Here is a 20565-nt window from a genome sequence, read left to right as displayed (position 1 = left end):
ATGAAGTTCAAACTCCTCATTTTACCAAGGAGTAAACTTAGGCCCGTGAAAGTGAATTGACTTGTCTAAGGTCTCACAGGTAATAAGTGACATAGCTAGGATTTGAGTTCAGATTCTCTGACATCAAATTCCATGCCCTTTTCATTGTTCTTCCTAGATTTCTAATGCTACTTGTGATCTTATAAACTCTTTAAACTTACTATGTAGATATGACTAAAAAGTGTTGTGTTTCCCACCCTTTCAGGAGGAAGAAAAAAAGAAAAAGGGTTTTTCCTTTCCCCCTTCCCCAGGCTTTTCCATACAGTGGTTGCCTCAAAATGGCCTTTTTGTTCATGTAACCTCTCTGGGCCTCAGTTTCCTCATCTGTAGAAGTAGAGATTTGGGGCTAGATGACTCCTAGCATCCCTTCAAGCTCCAGATTTAGGATAATGGGAGTTTACTCTCTAGCTTGAGTCACTGGGGATGCCTTCAGGGAGTTTACATGCTAAATTTAAGATACAAAGTAATTTTGGAGGCAGAATGATAACACTAATGATTGTAGGGGTCAGAAAGGGTTTGAATGGAGCTAGGGATTCCAAGAGGCAGAGGGAAGGAGGGAGAATGTTTCAGGCAGGAGGCACAGCCTGCTCAAAAGCAGAGATGCAGGAAATGGAGTGGGAGATTTGGGAAATAGCAAGGAACCCATTTGGGCTGAAACAAAGGAGTCTATAAAAGGGAGTACATCGTACAAAAGCAGTATGTAAAGCTAGGTGACAGCTAGATTGTGATGGTCTTGAAAATTAGCCAAATAGAGGAGTTTTTATTTTATCCTGGAGGGACAGTACTGAAAAGACCCCTCGAGCTATCTGAGCAGATCTAAGCAGAAGGAATGCCTGTTTCGGCAAGGGTGGATTGGAAAGGCTTGGAAGGAAACCAATTGGTCACTGCAATAGTACAGCTGTCAGGTGAGGAGGGTCTGGATTTGAGGGCTACTCTTCTCCTTCCTGGGTATACACCCCCTCTTTTCTCTGGGGCTCAGTTTCCTGGTTTGCAAAAGAAATGGGGCTTAAAAGGGGGGGAAACATATCCCTCCTTTTTCCCAGCATCATAAGCAGCTGATTTCCCCAGAATGACACCCCCCCAAAGTCTTATTTATGCAGCAAGGGGAAATGTCTGTGCTGTAATCATGTACTTCCCCCAACTCAGCAAGGATTCTTTTTTAATCTGTCACTTCCAATAGAAGAGCAGCATGTTTTAGCCCATTTGGTCTAAGTAGCTCCCATGCTTTTGAAAGTGTTAATGATTCTGGTATGGGCTGGAGTGTATGCCCTAGGCAGAAGGCGACAAGGGCACAGCTTGCAAGCTGTCATCCCTGGGGTCTCTTTAAGCCGGGATGGGATCATAGATCAGGAGCTGAGAGGGAACTTCTGAGATTGTCGAGATGTGAGGAGACTGTTGGGCTGTAGGAAGTGAGGGCTGGAGCAAAGGGAAAGGGAGGAACAGGCTTGGAGACGTGGTCTCAAAGACTCTTCATCCAGCCTATGAGAAACAGTTGCCGCCGCCATGTTGCTTGAGAGTTGGTGATCTACTTTTTATAAAGAATCTCATTTGAGCTCAGCAACAACCTACTTCAGTAGTGCTATGGATAGTTTTCATTCTGTTTTCCATTGAAAGAAATTGAGGCCGAGAGGTCAAAGTTGAAGCCAGGATTTCATGATATTAAGTGTAATCCTCTAGTTGCTGTGTGCCAAGTCCTACTGAGCCCAGATTCCAAGGACCTGAGCTCTTGGTTTGGGGGGGCCATCAGAGACCTGCTTCTGGAACAGCTGAGCATCATAATGAGGTCAGGAAGCCCTATTTTCAAAGGGTGGAGGAGACTCCAGATGTCCAGTGAAATGGTGGAATCTTGACTGAACATACGTCTACAACTCAAGGGAGACAAGAATGGCTCTTCTCTGTTCCTGGTCAGTATTTTGCTTTGAGAAACCTGGATCTTTGGTTTTCTTCATAACATTTTCCAGTTCTCCCTCTATGGTAGATGGTTCAAGAGAGAGAGAGCACACAGAGCGCTGGGCCTGGCATCAGGAAGGCCTGGGTTCAAATGTGACCTTTGACACTTATTAGCTGTGTGAGCTTGGGCAAATCACTTCATCCTCTTTGCCTCAGTTTCCTCATCTATAAAATGGGGATAATAATAGCCCCTATCCCCTAGGGTGATTGTTGTGAGGATCCAATGAGACAGTACCTAGAAAGTACTTTGCTAACCTTCGGGTACCATGAAGACCATTTTTCTGAGAAAAGGTCCATAGGATCCACCAGACTGCTAAAGGGGTCATGACCTTTTAAGAACCTCCACTCTAGGAGAACAGGAGCTGCCTGAGGATGGAGATTTGGTTTCTGTATCCTCTGCACCTAGCGTAGTACCTCACGTGTAATTAGACTAGATGGATAGATTCCATAGTGAGGGGGAGGGTTGACATTCTGTTCTGGTTTACATAGGGAACTTAGGGCTGAACTCAGATTCCAGTCCTGCTTGGATCCCTCCCTGCTCAGTTCCAGACTGTGCCACCTCCCCAGATTTGGTTCCCCCTGCCTGTGGGGGTTCATGTGGACCTCTGGTTGACTCATCAACTCATGCAATGCCAGTCAAGGAGCATTTCTTGGGGACCTTCGGTGTGCCTGGATACAAGGGTGATATCTGGAGAAGGCCCTGCCCTTTGGAAACGCCTAGTCTTGCTTTCTGGGATATTTTCCCTGTGAGTGGCAGATGTGTTTCCAAGTAGGTTTTTGAGGACTCGCGATGCCAGCATCCACTATGAGCAGACTGGCACTGGGGAGAACTGGACAGCTTTAGCTTTCCAGGGTTTGCCCCCTTCCTGGGTCCTTAATATACTTACAACTTTTTTATGACTAATATGGCAATGTTTAACATGATTGGACATATATAATCTATGTCAGATTGCTTGCTATCTTGGAGAAGGGGTAGATAAAAGAGGGAGGGGGAAAATTTGGAACTCAAAATCTTAGGAAAATGAATGTTGAAAACTATTTTTACATGCATTTGGAAAAATAAAATACTATTAAGTATGACAAAGAAAAAATACATCTTAATGCATTTTAGCTGGATTTGTATTTTTCTTAAAATAAAATCCCATAGTGACAATCTCCCCATGCTCCCTTATTCCCTCACCCTGAGTCTCCTGTATGAGCAGGGACGGGACCCAAATGGCAGCTGCCAGGATGTGCCCAAAGAAAGGCAGCAATCAGTGGGTGGCCACCCGGCTGGCTGATAAGATCAGCCCCATGTGATGGAGGGCCTGGGCTAGAGAGGAGGTCCAGGGGACCAGACAGTATATATTCAGGAATAAAGGGCCAGGGTACAGAAGCAGAGACCTTGGAGAGCTCTCTCCAGTCCCTCAGGAATCTGCATATTTTCTAAGCCACTCAGTGAGCACTTATTATGGAAGTGATCGTGCTTTTAAGAGTATGGAGCTGCCTTGGCAAATAGGTAGAGGAGGCCACCATTTACAAAACGGGATCGGAAAGGCCGCACAGTTGAACCAGTAACATTGGTTGTAGAGTGGGAAGAACAGGAAAGGAATGGAGTCATGGGGTGCTTTTGGAGATGACAGACCCAGAGTCTTGGGTGTCTGGGGATGGGGTAGGAGAGTAGCCAAGGAAGGAGCTACAAAGGAAGACGGGTTGAGTAGGGAAAGGAAATTCAAGGGAGAAGAAATGCAATGGGAACAAAGGGATGATAGCAGGAAGAGGGATTAGAGACAGATGAGGTTAGGAAGACAGACTTGGTCTACTTCACCGTTTGGGTAGGAGCTGGTCTTATGGGACTGATCACGATGTCACAGCATAATATTTATTTGGTCATTGTTTCCCCTCTTGTATATACAAACCGATGTAGTCTGAGTTTTGCCCAGAATTCTCTCTGTTCACAAGGAAGTAGCAGTATTGGAAGATAACACAATTCATATCCAACAGTTGATAGGAAATTGATTAGTAACATAGCCATCCCCATCTCTTTTCTCAGTCCCAAATGACAAGCAACATTCCCAAAAGGGAGCAAAGCCAATCTGGCTTAGGTGTACTTTGTCTTCTCTTTAATCCATTTGACAAAGCTGGAGACCTTCGTATAGATGCCATACTTGCCTTTGACAGCACATCTTTCTCCCCAGCTGATGATGCCAGTAAGGAAGCTGGTGCCCTCCACTTCTATGGTATGGGGCCCCCCACTATCTCCCTGGCAGGAATCTTTTCCACCCTGGGAATAGCCGGCACAGAACATGTTGTTTTCGATGGTGACCGTGGTAGAGCGCAAACACGTGGCTCTGTCCACGAAGGGAACCCTCAGGAACTGGAGGATAGAGGCTGGCCGACCTTTGTGGAAGACCTTGCCCCAGCCGCTCACGGTGCCCTTTGCCAACTTGAGGAATAAGTTGGTGTACTTCCTATCGGCGACGCAGATCGGGGTCACGTACTCGTTCAGCTTCAAGGGCTCCTCGAGCTCCAGAAGGGCGATATCATTGCTGTACATGTTTTTGGAGGCATTGTAGGTGTGGTGAGGAATGACTCTTATTACCCGGCGCGTCTGCTCGGTACCTTCTTTGGTTTCCGTGTCGTGCTCACCTGGGAGAAGAAAACATGGCACCCTTTAGCACTTAGGATTTCACTTCATCATTTACATTTCTCAGAGTCCTGAATCTTCCACAACATCTTCCCACAATGAGCTTATGAGGGAATGGGTAAAATAGTTATTCTCCTTTTGCAGGTGAGGAAATTGAGACTCAGAGAGGGCACATGAGTTATCCAAGGCCACCTAGGTCATAAGGGCTCAGAGTTAAGGTTTCTCAACATACAGGTTCAAAGATTTAAAGCTGAAAGGGACCTTAGAGTCCATATAGTCCAATTCCCCCTCTCCCCTCATTTTATGGATGAAGAACTGGGACTGAAGAAGTCAAGACTTTCCCAATCGTGTGGGCAGGAAATTAGACTCCAGGTTCTCTTTGACTTTAAAACCAGTATTTGTTCCTTGGTATCACTCCAGGGCTTCATAAACTTTCTCTATTTGCAACCCCTTTTTATCTTAGAAATTTTTATGTGACCCTGGATATATAGATATATAAAATAGGTATACAAATCAAACATTTACTGATAAAAAAATCATAATTTCATGATCCACATATTGTTATGCAGTATATGGGGTTGTGACCCACAGTTCAAGAAGCTTTGCTTGACATCACCTTCTTGCTTAAAGAAAATTCTTCCCCTCTGCTATCCCGTCTCCTAAAGAAAGAGCTCCCCTATCTCCTACAGAGCACCCAGTGCCATGGACCTTGTTATGGTGTCCAAGGATTCATATCCTATACCAGTTGATCCCACAGGAAGAATACCAGGAGCCAAGTAACATGATCTCCAAAGGACCTTCCAGCCCTAGCGATCTACAAGTTCTGAAGTTTCTTCTGCTCCAACCCCATGTTTCCATCTAATTGGCAAGTGCTGGGAGGAATGGTCCCCATTTTTCAGGCTAAATGCTAATTTGAAGGTAGTGCTTCCTTCTCATTGAAGTCTTGGTGCTCTCACAGAGGAGCAGCCCCTCTATGGTCATCTCAGTCCCACTACAGTCATCTCAGTCCCTCTACGATGTCCTCACCATGAGACCATTTAGCTTTCACTTGAATATATTCAGTAATGGCAAGGTCAATCCCTGTGGAAATAGCTTATTCACCTTTGGGACAACCATAAAATGCCACGTGATATTTTCCATAATCCCTTCTGCGAATTTCAACATCTCAATGGGTAATGGTTCAAATCTCTATTTTGCTTACCTGCAACGACAGTGATTTCATTGTCCGGTTCAATGCAATGGGCTGCAGTTATGACCCATTTCTCATTGATGATGGAGCCACCACAGAACCCTTTAACCTTTCCATTCAAAATGACCTGTGGAAGGAAAAACACTAGGGTTTTCTGATGTCATTCTGAACTGAGGACAAGTTGGAAAACAGGAGCAAAATTCAAATCTTCGTGGCTCCATTGAGAATTAAAGGGACAGTTCTCAAAGAAAATGGAAAAGGATTTGGAGGTAAGGAGATGGGTGAAGGGCTTAATACTAGCCATGGTGAAGAAGATAGATTGACTTCCTTGATTGTTTGGGCCCTTTTTCCTTAGGGAGTCTGAGTGGGTCGGGGCCTGAATCGTTCCACGGGGATAATGAGGCAGACAGTGGGAGAAACGACTTAAAAATCCTAGTCTAGCATCAAGCATGTTGGCTTAACAAACCAGTGGCATCTTCTTTGCTGGAAGAAAATACTGGGGAGCTCTGTTCCTGTCTAGGAGGGCCCCTGGAGTCTCCTTTAACCTGGAGTGCTAGGAAATGAATCAGAATAGTCTCAAAAGCTTAACTTAAGCAAGTCTTCTTTAGACCTCAACAGGCCATGCTTCCAGGAAGCAACACAGGCCCTGGAGTTCCCCATGGGATGATGTGTCTTGACTTCAGGCTTTACTCAAGCCAAGTAAGGTTTATGCTCAAAGGAAAGAGGCACCTTTACCCAATTTGGCCTAGGAATCAAGTAGAAAAATCATCAAAGCCCTGGGGCAGAGTGGGGTGGGGATGGGGGGGGGGTCCTGAAACTTTATTGTCTCCTCGACATCTCTGGCTGTCTGGTGAAGTTTAGGCACTGCTTCTCGAGAAAAATGTTCTAAAATGTCGAAAATAAGATATATTGACTTCCAGAGGAAACCAATGCTATTGAAATCCAATTCTCGAAATGTTAAAAAACAACAAGAAAAATTTACAAGGTTGCACACCCCATGTTTAGAATCCCTGACCTAAAGTTCTTGGAAGGGAAGAGTCCTTCTGTGGAACAAGTGAGCGCATCCACCACTTTGTAGCAATAGTGGATTTCTCTAGGGGGAGTTAAGAAGGGAAATTTGCTTCTCTCCATTTTCTCGCCCAATTTCCCGCATTTCATCTATTTCACAAAGTGCCTCCAAACCAGGAGAAAAGTGGGAAGTTCTGAGCGCTAGAGGGCGCAATAAACATTTGTTTAAAGGGATCCCTGGATGCAAACATACAGACTCACAGGAATCGGTAAGGTTTTCCTTTTTGCTAAAGCATATATGTTAAATTAAAGATTTGAGGGTAACTGAAAAAGAATAGCCCATGATCCTTTTGGGGGGGGCGGCTCAGCAAAAGAGGCATTCAATATTTTCAATGAGAAAAGTACAGGTCCTATTTTTTCTGAATCACTGCCTCTTCTCTCTACCTGGAGGAACCTTGCCTTTCCTAGGGAATCAAAGGTGCTCCAGCTGGGTGCAGGTAGAAGAGGGTGGCTCTCATTCTCATCTCTTGCCCCTGTTCTAGGCAGAGGTCGCCAAAGGAGAATGGGGCTTGTGCTCATCAAGCTGTTTCCCTTACCTGCCACTATCCAATCAGCTGTGAATAGCGAGCTTTTCCAGCTGCATTATCAATTCCTCCTTTCCTCTTTCATGAGGCAAGCTCTGGCCCTTGTTTCCATTTGGAGCCAGTAGTTTTTCACCCTTTGGCCTGACCTAAGTTTCTCCAGGTACCTCCTCAGGTACCTTGAGGTACCTCAAGGTCGTCCCTCTCAGAGGGCTACTTAATAAGACCGTGGCCCTGGAGTGGAAAGCCAAAGAGCTAAGCTGGACCCTGAGCCAGGAGCTGGAGGTCAAAAGCCTGGCTGTGCTGCGAGGTGGCTAGGGGCTCTAAGCTGAGTCCTTTTATCCCTCAGCCGTCAAACGAGGGGCTTGTGGGGATGTCACGGAAAGAGCACCAGACAGAAAATCACAGGATCCGAGGCCAGATCCCAAGGGTGTGATCTTGGGTAGGTCCCTTCCCCAGATTTCCTTTTCCTCTCCTAGAAAGTGAGGGGCGTGGACCAGATGATCTCCAAGGGATCATCTGTAAGTCTACAACAGTGAGAGAATGTGCAGCAGTTTATCTGCTGCTGTTGGGGGAAGAATTCTGGCAAGCTGGGCTTTGAGGGGATCCCCCCAAACGGGAACGGGCCTATTTCTGAAAAGGCATTTTGATTCATTTCTCCTTGAAACTATGACACTAGTTCAGAGATGCAATTCTTTGCTCAAAACACGGATCTGATGAGCCACAGAAAAGCAGTTTCTGCTTTTTTCTCCAGACCTTTTCTACCTAATACCATTGCACAGCATTAGCATTTCAGGCAGACCTCTCCTGACCCAGGCAATCCCTTTGTTCTTTAAAGAAACGCTTTTGGAAGGGAAGAATTCTCTCTCTCTCTCTCTCTCTCTCTCTCTCTCTCTCTCTGTGTGTGTGTCTCTGTCTCTCTTCCTCTTCCCCTCCTTTCTTCTTCCCCCCTCCTCCAATCATTCCCCTTCCTGCCTCTCTCTCCCTCCTTTTCCCTCCTCCTTCCCCACCTTCTCCCTCCATTTTCCCCCTCCTTTTCCCTCCTGCCCCTCCTTCTCTGCCCCCTTTCCCTTCCCTCCTGCCTCCCTCCTTCTCCCCCTTCTCCTCCTCTCCATTCCTCCTTCCTTTCCCTTTCCTCTCCAACAAGACTAAAATATCTCAGCATGATAGGACTGAAGGAAGCTTGTTCCACACCTCCAGGTATTCACCACCTATTCATGGACCGTGGATTATTTTCAGGGGCTGCTGGGGGAAATGCCAATATTTCAGGCTGTGTTATTCATTGTTCAGCTTGAACAATCACTGAAGGATATTTCATCAAACAGAAACAACTCTAAAAATAGAGACAAATATTCTTGTAAAAAATAACAGTGAAAGACATGAGGAGTAGGGGGAGATTGTAAGTACAGTATTTTCATTTCAAATAAAGGTGACCCATTTTCATCTGAGATGGGGAGTATAAGAACAATAATTCACATTTATGCAGGCCTTTATGGTTACAAAGCATTTTGCATACATTATCTCCTTGATCCTCCCAGGACCTGGTGGAGGTAGGAGACACAGCAGAGGCATTATAGTCCAACCTATTCCTATGTGGACAGACATCCTTGCTAAAACTTACCTGATAAGTGGCTAGGCAGACCCTAAGGAAGGAGGATCCAGCCCATCTCAAAGCCAAGCATCCTATCTGAAGACCACTTGCAACGTGAAGAAGTTTTTCCTTACATTGAATTTAAATCTGCCTCTCAGCAGTTTACATCCCTTGCTTTTAATTCTAGCCCCTCTCCCGCTTGAAGCTAAACAGTGCAAAACTAATGGGTCTTCCACAAGACAGCCTTTCAAATACTTGAATACAGTCAGCATATCCCTCTCAAACCTTTTTCCTCCAACCTGGATAGTATTACGTTAACCATCCAAAAAAAAATCCCTCCCTTCCCTGCCTCTTTTTGGTTCAGTCTTCTCCATGAAGGAGAATAATCAAACTCGAAATGAGAAATAGATATGATTCAGACGAACTGGAAGCTGCAGAGTGGGGAGAGGATGGCATGAGGGTACCTAACTGCTTTCAAGTCTTAAGGAGCAGACAAATGGCAGTTCAGAGCATCGGAGAACTGGCAGATTTATTGTAGAATGAGCGCAGGGAATGGTGGAGAAATTGGGGCCAAGAAAGTGACAAAATCACAAACTTGGGGAAGGTCCCAATTGTTTAAGAGTGGGGAAGAGCTCAGGCCCTCTCTTCTTTTGTGACCTAACTTTTGAAATAGTCGTTGACATTTGATTACTGTCCTTCCAGAAATGTGTCGCTCAGAACTGAAGCCATCCCTGCAGATCTGGTCTAACCAGGGCAGGGGATGGTAACACCATCACCTCCCTCATTCTGGATGCTCAATCTCTGCCATTATCCTAGGAGATTTCTGAGGCCTGAGGCAGCTCGAAACCTCTATTACACATAGGGTGTTTTTTAAGCGTGAAATACTTTGCAAACTTTATTAGTAATGGGTCCTTCAACTAACTGTCTGTGGGGCTGACGAATAGAAGTAGATGTTAGAATTCTAGAAGATCTTATTCTGGGGATAAGGTATTTCCTCCCCCTCCCCAGAACACAATTCTAAAATTATTCGTCAGTCAGTCAACAAGTATTTATTAAGTACCTATTCTGTGACAGAGCACAAATATAGTGAATGAAACAGCTCCTATTTCATAAGGTGCCTAGCTATGTGAGCGTGAGCAAGCCACTTGACCTCTATTTGCTTTATTCCACTGAAGAAGGAAATGACAAATTACCTCAAGGGTTTTGACAGGAAAACCCTGTGGGCAGTATGGTCTACGGGGTCACTAAGAATTGGACGTGACTGGATAACAAGAAAATCTTTCAAAAAAAATTTCCTCCTTAAATTATGAATTGACAAATCACCAAAGGTGAACATGTTATCAATAGATAACAAAAAAAGGATCTCCTCCAAAGTTGTGAAGCTTGGTTACATAATTTTTTTTTAATGTCTATCTGGAATTTAACAGTAGTAACCAAACTGCCCTGGTTGTCTGTATCCCCAAGGAACAACCTTCTGCTTAACAGTTTGACTTCCCCATTCTTTGTCACCAGCTTCCTCCAAGGTCACCGATGACCTCCTGACTTCTTAATCTAGTGACCTTTTCCCACTCTCATCCTCCTTGATCACTCAATAGCATTTGACATGGATGAGATCACCTTCCTTTGGGATACATTGTTCTACCTTGGCTTCAGAATCACTCTGCTTATCTGGTCCTCCTCTCTCTCTAACCATTCCTTCTCTGCTTCCTTAATTGATTCATTGTTCTGCTCTTGACTCCCTAAAAGGAACCTTCTCTGTGGATCTGCCCTCAACCCCTTCTCTTCTCTCTACATACGCTCCTTTAGCAAATTCAATCACTCCTATGTCTTGAAGTCCCACCTCTGTGGTAATGACCTCCAGGTTTGTACCTCCAGGCCTGACCTCTCTTTGGAGCCTTAGAAGCAGCTTCAGTTGCCTACATACAGGATACCTTCCCATCCCAGGGATGGAAAAACTTTTTGAATGAGACATTAATGAGGAATTGGGGTTAGCTGCTAATGACAGGTTCAAAAAAAGGAGAAAAGAAGGAGAGCATCTTTTAGAGAAGACTCTTTGTCAGGAAACTCTCCTTCAATTAGCTCTGAAAAATTTTTAATAAAAAATAAAAAAAATCCAAATAGGTCAGATGACTAAAGAAATCCATGACTAAAGAAGTTAGTTTCTCAGGGATACAGACAAATGGGGCAATTTTATTACTACTGTGTTAAATTTCAATAGACTTAAAAAAAACCTGTGTAACTGAGCTTCGTGGCTTTGTAGGAGAGCCCCTTTTTTGTTATCTATGGATAACATGTTGATGTTTGGTGATTTGTGAATTCCTAATTAAATGTGAAATTTCTTTTAAAGATTTTGTTGTTGTTATCCAGTCATGTCCAACTCTTGGTGACCCCATGGACCACAGTGCCCATCGGGTTTTCTTGAGAAGATATTGGAATAGTTTGCTATTTCCTTTTCCAGTGGATTAAGGCAAACAGGGTGAAGTGACTTGCCCAGAGTCACATAGCTAGTAAGTGTCTGAAGTCAAATCTGAATTCAGATTTTCTTGACTCCAGGCCTGGTACACTATACGCTACTGTGCCACCTCACTGTCCAAAGAGAAGCAAATACAATGAGGAGGAAAGCGGGGAAGGTTGTTTAGAATGATGGCTCACTCATTGATCAACTCACATTTTTAAAAAGCCATACATTGGAAGTGAGAGCAAGGGCGGGTCCTGCATGAGTATAGATGAGTGTCATGATCCTGTAAGAATCGTGACAGGAGTGCTCAAGATGGGTAGAAAATGAAGGTGGAGAGGAAAGCGGAGAACAACAGATAAGGAGCTTTAAGTTTTATGAGGGAAACAAAAAGAATCCTACATCTAGTACTGGAAGGAAATTGACAAATGAGAAAATGGAGGCCCAGAGGAGGAAGTGATTTGGCCAAAGTCATAGAGTCAGGTTTTGAACCCAGGTCTCCCAATTCCAAAGTCAATGCTTTTTCAGCTATACTGGATGCCTCCTTAGAGAAGAGATGGGGTCACTGCTCAAGGTGAATGACATGAAGGAGTCTCGCAAGTAGTGCTGCTAAATTCTTCTTTTACTTAGGTTTTCTCTGACAAGAAGAATAGTATTTGGACTAAAAAAGACAGATTCAAAATGGCCAAGAGGGAGTAGATATCTATTGTAAGTAGAGAGATAGAGCTATTCTTGACAAAGTCCAGTCACCTGGCCTAAAAATTACATCCTGGGATATGAAAAGAAAAAAATCAACCATTGTAAGATGATCATCTGTGAATGACATAACTATTTTCAGCAATACAATAATCCAAGACTACTCGGAAGGACTCAGGATGAAAAATGCTATCCATACCTAGAGGATTGTCTTTGAGTACAGATTGAATCAGCAGGCTTTCTTTATTTTTCTTGAGGATTTTTTAAAATTTGTGTTTTCTTTCACAATATGACTATTATGGAAATGTTTCACATGACTACACATGTATAACCTATATTGAATTGCTTGCCTTCTCAAAGGTGGTAGAGTAGGGAGGGAGGAAGGGAGAGAATCTAGAACTTGAAGCTTTAAAAACAAATATTAAAAATTATTTTTACATGTAACTGGGGGAAATGAAATACTAAATAAAAATAGAGATTAAAAAAAGAAAAAATCAACTCCACAGGTAAAGGGTAGGATAAGACACAAGTAGATAGCATTTAGTCTGAAAAATATTTTGAGTTTTTAGTAGGCTACAATCTCATTATGAGTCAATTATTGTTGTGAAGATCAAATGAGATAACATGTAAAGTGCTTTGCAAACCATAAAGCATTCCATACATGCTAGCTATTCTTGTTATTAATCCTTATATGGCAGACAAAGATGGCAATATCACCTTAGCCCAAATTGAGAAGCACCAACTGTCACCTCCCTAGTTTGGGTCTAGGGAGATGATGAACAGATAGACTCTGTTGTATTCAAACAACATCTGTAATATGTTTAGTTCTGATCCCCACATTTTAGGAACGATATTGGCAAGTTATAGGGAATATTTACACTAGAATATTATACTAGAAAGACTCAAGGGGAACATGATACCTGAATTCAAGTATCTAATGGAGGAAGAATTAGTCTTACTCTGCTAGGAACTAGAAGAGTGCATAGGAATTGCAGAGAACAAATTGTGGTTTGATTTCTTGTCAACTAGAGTCATCCACACCCGGAAGGGACTGCCTCGAGAGGTGATGCTGCCTCACTTGAGGTCTTCAAGCAAAGGCATGATGGTCCTGATTGTTCATGCTTCAGAGCGGATTGCTGTTCAGGTATGGGTTAGACTCGACAGCCCCTAAGGCCCCTTCAGACTCTGATCCACAATGCTTGAATCTCTCGAGAACATCTCACTCTTACCATATTTCAAGTCATAATTTCACTTGGATGCCCACATTCAGGTCCTTACTGTTCTCTTTACTGACTCCATGCTTCTATGAACCCATTACCCTAAGAACAATCACTTAGGAAGCACCTGCTGCATATTGTGCCCTTTCCTAACTCCTGGGGACACAAAAGCAAAAATGAAATAATCCCTCTCCTCTAGGGACTTCCCAGGGGGAAATCATTTTTTATATACTAAGTCAAAACAAAATGTATACAGGTGAATACAAAATAATTTTGCTGGGGATGGGACAAATCCTAACAATTGGAAAATCCAGCAAGTGCAGCGCCTCACCAGTGGGCACTTACTATCAGCCTCTTAAAGGCAGTGAAGGTACCATTATTATATTTGCAGATGACACAGAGTAGGGAGGCCTCACCACTACATTGAATGATGGACTCAATATTCCATGGGATTTGGATGGATTGGCCTGAAGGGTCAAAGTCCAAATGAAGTCCAATTTTGACAAATGTAAAGCCTAGCACTTAGATTTTAAAAAAAGAAAGAAAGCAAATCAACAGCACAAGTCTAGGATCTGAATGGCCCAGCTTACCAGAAGCCATTCCTAGGAGAAAAGATTTAGGGGTGTTAGCAGACTGCAGGCTCTGTGTGAGTCAACATTGTGATGTGCTTGCCAAAAACGCTAATGAAATATTGGGCTGCAGTAGGAAGGGAAGAGCTTCGAGACTGAGGGAGATGATAGTCCCACAGGAGCCCTTTAGACAGATTGTGTTCAGCTCTGGGTCGGGCCACCCCAGTGACAACCAGTAGGTTTCTGGCTCGGCTTCTGACGCATTCTCTGGCAATTCTTTCTTTTTTAAAAATAGTATTTTATCTTCCCAAATACATCCAAAGATAATTCTCAACATTTGCCTTTGCAAAACCCTGTATTCCTGTTTTTTCTCCCTGTTTCCCCAAGACAGCAAACAATCTGATATAGGTTAAACACGTGCATTTCTTCTAAACATATTCCACAATTATCACGCTGCACAAGAAAAATCAGATCAAAAAGGGAACAAATGAGAAAGGAAAAAATAAGCAAGCAAACAACAAAAAAAGTGAAAATCCTATACTTTGATCCACATTCAGTTCCCACAGTCCTCTCTCTGAGTGCAGATGGCTCTCTCCATCCCAAGTCTGTTGGAATTGCTTTGAATCACTTCATTGCTAAGAAGAGCCAGGTCCATCACAGTTGATCCTCACATAATCTCACTGTTACATATACAGTGTTCTGGTTTTACTCACTTCATTTAGCATCAGTTCATGTACGTCTTTCCAGACTTTTTCTCTCTTGTTTTTCTACTTGTTCTCTACCCATTTCCTTTTCTCTCTCCCTTCTTTTTCTTTCTTCTTCCTCTTTTTTTCTTTTGTCTCAAACTAGGAGGTGAAGGAAAGAATGATAACTCCTTCTAAGAGGGTTTTAAGGTTTGCCAACCACTCTCTCTCAGGAGCCTTATGAGGTACAGTAGCCAATACAAATATGATTATCTCAGTTTCACAGTTGAGGAAACTGAGGTTCCAAGAGGGAAGGGGCCTGCCCAGTTTTACAAATAGTGTCACAGTGTAGAGTGTCAGATTTAGGATTGAAACCCCAGTCTTCTTGGCCCAAGCCCTCTTTGATTGTATCCTGACGTACCTCTAGAAGTGAGCTTGAGTGTACTTTGGACAGTTCCACTTTCCCCCTTCCCCATCTCCTTCCATGTCTGCCTGTCAGCAGGGAGGGGTAGGAAGCAGTCTTTGGTGAGTAGCAGCAGTAGTGGTGAAGTCAGAATATTTTGCCGAGGTTATTGAGGTTCGAGGGCAAAAGTGGGAAAACATGGTGGTCAGGAGGAAGAAGAGCAGTAGTTAGAACAAAACCCTGCTTTGGGTAAACTCAAAGCTGACCTCTGGGCAGTGTTAGCAGCTCAGGCTGTCTGCCCCTTGTAGGAAGGACATTCTTGGCCAAGGAATCCACTGCTTTCTCAAGACATGAGAATGCCATCCTGGAAAAGGGTTTGGGAAAAAATGAGCTCCAGCCAGATCCGAGGCACTCTGGGACTCAGCACCACTGAGTTTAAGTCCTTTTGAGCCAGTAAATGGGAGCTACGTTTCCTGGGCTGCTTGGTGTATACACCAATGTAATTTTTTTCAAACTGAAGCTTAATAATCTTGCAGTGGGGTTGCTTGGCCTCCTTCCCCTCTCTTCCTTTCTTTCCTTCTTTTCTCTTCTTCCCTGGCTTTTTTTCTGGTGATGAATGAAACCCAACAGATCTCTTAATGAGCTCCTACTATGTGTCAGGTTCTGTACTATATACCAGTATGCTGAACCAAAATTGAAACAGTCCCTGACCTCAGAGAGTTTATATTCTACTGGGGGAAGAAGCAGGTATCCAAAGGATTAGACCATAAGCTGCTTGAGGGCAAAGACTGTCTCTAGCCTTTCTTTGTATCCTCCATGTTTAGTGCTGTACCTGGCACGTAGTAAGTGGTTCATAAATATTTCTCGACTGCCTGAAATAACAGCCAAGTAAAGTCAGTAGGAACCGATGCTCTACTATAGCACAACTGGAAAGACTTTCTTCAAGGACCATCAAATGGTTGTTACCAAAGGAAAGGAGATATGTTCTACTCTTTCTACTCTGTCAACCTCCATATCCAATGGATGACTATAAGTTGTTAATAGGTACAGTCAATAGAATAATGACTCAGAGTCAAGGAGACCTGAATTCTAATCCATCCTCAGATGCTTATTAGTTGTGTGACATTGGGCAAGTCCCTTAACTTCTCTGAGGCTCAATTGCATCATTTGCTAAATAAAGAGGTTAGACTCAATGACCTGTAATGTCTGTTCCTGCTCTCATCCTTTGTTCTCTGACTCAGGTTGGAAGAATAACAGGGGCAGAGGCTGAGATGGGAAAGTTTTCTTGGTAGCACAAAGAATAAACCAGGTCAGTCTGATGGCACATGAAGGCAGTCAGGAATGGGACCCTACCCCCTGGAAAGCCTTGTGGATCTGCTCTTGGCTTCTTAGAAGAATCCAAATGGGCAAGGACTTGCTGCTGGAAATGGAAAGAATCCTTCGAACTTTGCCCCTTTTCCTTTACTTGTAGAAGCACGCTTACCTCCCTTTACCTTCTTGATGTCCCTCTAACTCAATATGGACAGTAGCTGGATCTTTACACATAGAAGATATGGAATAGCTATTTGGTGAATGAATGAATGAATTGTTGGATCAATGAATGAAAGATCTATTGGAGAATGTGAATACCCCTCATGGTTAAAGGAGGTCAGAGGAACAAACGTATTTCAACTTGCTAAGGATTATTTTTCTATATACAAGGCTGTATCCATGGTAAGATTGATATAAGAATCCAAAGGAAAAGGCCACTTTTTTTCCTGGATAGCCAGTTAAGTCACAGAAAAGGAGAAAAAAGCAGATAGCAACACAAATACGTACACCTCCATTTATCCTATGTACAGCATGATGTAGTGAAGAGCACGCTGTATTTGTAACCAGAAGACCTGGGTTATGAATCCTGTGTTGTTATACTACATATGTGAAATCTTTCAGATTATTTCCCCAAGCTGAGCGGCACTTTCTCCTTTGTCAGGTAGAGATCCCAGAAATCAAAGTGTTTGATGACTGGAAGGGACCTCAGCAGGTAGCTAGACCAAGCCACTCATCAAGGAACCCTATATGTAAATTACTACTCTTGAACAATTCTAATCGTTAACAAGCTCTTCTGGACCTATAGCCCTGATCTGGCCTCTTTGTCAATTTCTACCCATTCCTCATGGTTCTCCCCTCAGGGCCAAGCCTTTCAAAAACTTGACCAGAGTTATTACTAAGCCCGCTTGCTGCTGCCCCAACCTACCCCCAGCCTTTTTTCTGCAGGCTAAACATATCTAGTTCTTTGGGCTTATCTTCATATTTCATGACCTCCACGTTCTTTACCAAACAAGTTACCCTCTTCTGGACCCTATAGCTTTTCGATATCCTTCCTAAACCAAGAATCTACCAATCATCTTCTGAAGAGTACCCTAAAACTAACAGCCCCAGGAATACTAAAGGTGAAATCCAGAGCTCTAACATCAAGGAAATAATACTGCAAGCCTCCTGAAAGAAGCAGTTTAAGTAGCAAGTCCCTACAGTCAAGGTCACATGAGGCCTGCCAGCTTCCAACAAAGGCAAGCAAACTGAGATCTTGAAATGCTATAAAAAGGCAAGAGACACGGACTCACATAAGCTAAGAGGGAGAATGAAATTAAGGTTAGTCACAAGCAAACCATATTTCCTGATCCTGAAGGGAAGATTAAAAGGAAAAACCAAAGCCAAAGAATTAGAAGCTTAGGGAGCTGTCCTCAATTGCCTTTTAGAAATTGGGGAAGGATTGAACAAATTGCAGTGTATGAATGTGATGGAATATTAATATGCCCTAAACAATCACTAAATAAATAAATCCAAAGAATCCTGAACCAAATAAGAGAATGATCGCTCAAGGACAATGACAAAGAAAAACAACTCTGAAACCCTTAAGATTTCTGCTCTCTAGAGGATCTATGATGAAGCACGTTACTCACCTCCTGAAAGCCATCAGCATCCAAAAGAATGGATTTCTTATGATGGAACTTTGTACATCGTTGGGGAAGATGTTTTGAAAAAAGGAAACCGTAAGTAACATCCCTCAAATTAGCATCTCTTTCTAAGGTGTGTCCACTAAGGTCTCTTGTGTTAGGTCAGATATACTCTGGGTACAGTACCTGCCAAGGAATCTGCCCCTTTCTGGCATCTTCTCCACCAACAATCCGAGTATCTTCTTTATGGAAGGGAACGATTTGTGTGACTGCATCTGGAACCTCTTCCTCCTCAGTAGAGTTTGCAGTGTCCATATCCGAGAAGAAGGTTTCGGCACGGGTCAATTTTGTAACAGGTAATGAAACTCTTCCACATGGATACGGTACTAGAAGAGGAAGAGATTGTCACTTTTGTGGTGTTTCTCTTTGGAAAACAGAAAGCAAACCATGAAAAAGTCCTGCTTGGCCTTCCAGGCACAAGGCAGCCTTATCAGCAGCTATGAACCGATGGGCAGATTTTTAATTTTAGCTAGCAGTTATGGGTGTTTTAAGATTTATAGAATTATTTACAAATCTTAACTCCTTTCATTCTCACAAACACCCTGGGAGGTAGATGCTATTATTATCCCAATTTTACAGATTGAGGAAATTGAGGGGAACAGAGGTTAAATGGCTTGCCCAAGATTACACAGCTCCTAAGTATTTGAGTTCACATTTGAACTTGGGTTCTCCTGACTCCAGGCCTACAATGTTTCCCAAGTAGATGAGAAGTCTGGCCAAACAGTTGGTTTAAATATCTGTATAAAACACCCTGAACATTCTCTGAGCCTGGACAGCTGTTTCCAATAGTTCCTTTGCTGAGGCAGGGAGAGAGAATGTCTTCCTGCTTTGAGACTGTATCATTATAAACTTGAACATCTCCTCTGTCCCCTTGCTCCCCAGGTGAGTCAGTGTCTCAGCTTCTGCACCATCTAATCAGAGACACCAATGGCCAAGCAAAGATTAGACAGTCACTTGAATCAAATGTGTATTTTCACAGTGATTGAGTGAAGGCCTGGAAGCAGCTCCATCACGCGTAATCGTGGTTCAATCCACATCACCGAGTCAGGGCTATAGAGCAAGAAGGGACCTTATTTTACAGATGAGAAAATAGAAGTCCAGGGGAAGGCACACAGATAAAGAGCGTCAGAAGCCAGATTTCAATGCAGGTCTGCTGACTCTTGAGCCCGTGCCCTTTTTGTCATAATAGATATTCAACTTAATAAGCATTTGTTAAATACTTACTATGTGACAGGCACTGTTCTAGAAACAGACACAAAGCAATCTTTATTTTCAAAGTGTATGTTTTTTCTGGGGGCAAAACATCATGTTCACAGTTGTGTAATTGAACTGGACCTGAGATGTTGTTGGTATAGGAAACTCCCCGGTGAGAAAACGCCTTTTACCAGTGCTGTTGGGTACCTTCTCTATAACATGGACTTTTAGGGAGTTGATGAGAAAAATGAGATGTTCAATGCCATGCTCAGTCTCACACAGCCAGAATGTGTCAAAGATGGTACTGGAATTCAGAGCTTCCTGGCTTTGAGACTAATTCTCTTTCTGTACCTCTGCTACCTAACACTACCTCTCGTAAATACAAAAATCTATAAATTAATATACATTAAATTCAAAGGCATTTACCCTTTCATAAAAAGCGGCATCTAAGGTCAATACTGAAGGAAGTTCTGGAGACAAAATCTTCTAGCCACCAGGGACAGCCCATGGAAAGGTGTGAGAGAAAGAGATTGAATGTCACATACTAGGTGTACCAGGTACACAAGTATGGCAGAAGTTCAAAGTTTGTAAGCTGGAGTAATAGGTGGCAGGAGGTCTAGAAAAATCAATCACTTGAGGTCAGACTGGAAAGGGCTTGCATTAAGTCCCAGCTACAGAAGTTTTGATTTTATCCTAGAACACTCAGGGGGCCTTTTTTGCACCAAGCAAATGAGCTCAACTTAGTTCCTGGCACATAGTAGTTGTCTAATAAATATTTCTCCCTTCTTCCTCCCCCAAGTGGAATGAAAACCTGGTTGCCTTCCGGGTGTAGCTCTTTTCCTTGCCTTTTGATCGCCTGCATTCTGGGCCTCTTCCTCTGTCAAATCAATGGGTAGAATTCAATGATATCTAAGGATTCTGTAGGATTCTATTCTGCATGATGTCAGTAGATTAACATTTTCCTCTACCTCCCATTCCAATATCTATCAAACTTCCTGGGATATAATTGGGCCACCTAGTTGTCCCACCAGTAACCAGTTGGTATATCCAAACTAGAACATCAGAGCGGGTAGGTTAGAAGTTGGAGAGGGGAATGTCTTGGCCTCAGTCACATGGTGATTTAGTGGCAGAGGCAAGGTAGAGTCCCCGTCTCTGCTACTCCGTACCTTTGCGACATGGATAAAGTAATCTTACCTTCTGTGCCTTGCTTTTCTCAGATGTAAAATGCTTTGTACTATACGAGGCAGTGAAGCAGGTATTTAATGTGGAGTCTGAGAGCCTTGTGACCTTGGACAAATAAAGTAAACTCTGTGCCTCGGTTTCCTTTTCTGTAAAATGAAGGAGTTGGACTATTCCTTGAAATTCATG

The 20565-nt window shown here is 43.2% G+C and overlaps 1 protein-coding gene across 1 annotated transcript in view; it reads right to left on the bottom strand.

Annotated features, from left to right (window-relative positions):
• Window positions 1–3833: 3833 nt before the first annotated feature.
• The window catches only part of F9 (coagulation factor IX), a 43214-nt gene continuing 26482 nt past the window's right edge, over window positions 3834–20565 (bottom strand). Inside the window, exons 6-8 of the mRNA XM_003774860.3 lie at window positions 18130–18329; window positions 5817–5931; window positions 3834–4617 (exon numbers count right to left, since the gene is read on the bottom strand). Coding sequence (XP_003774908.1) covers window positions 4070–4617; window positions 5817–5931; window positions 18130–18329 — 863 coding nt within the window. The 3' untranslated portion in view covers window positions 3834–4069. The remainder of the gene's footprint in view (window positions 4618–5816; window positions 5932–18129; window positions 18330–20565) is intronic.

This window comes from Sarcophilus harrisii, chromosome X (genome assembly GCF_902635505.1).
Source record: "Sarcophilus harrisii chromosome X, mSarHar1.11, whole genome shotgun sequence".
Taxonomy (NCBI): domain Eukaryota; kingdom Metazoa; phylum Chordata; class Mammalia; order Dasyuromorphia; family Dasyuridae; genus Sarcophilus; species Sarcophilus harrisii.
Note: the sequence above shows the minus strand (reverse complement) of the source record. Positions and strands in the feature narration are given on the sequence as shown.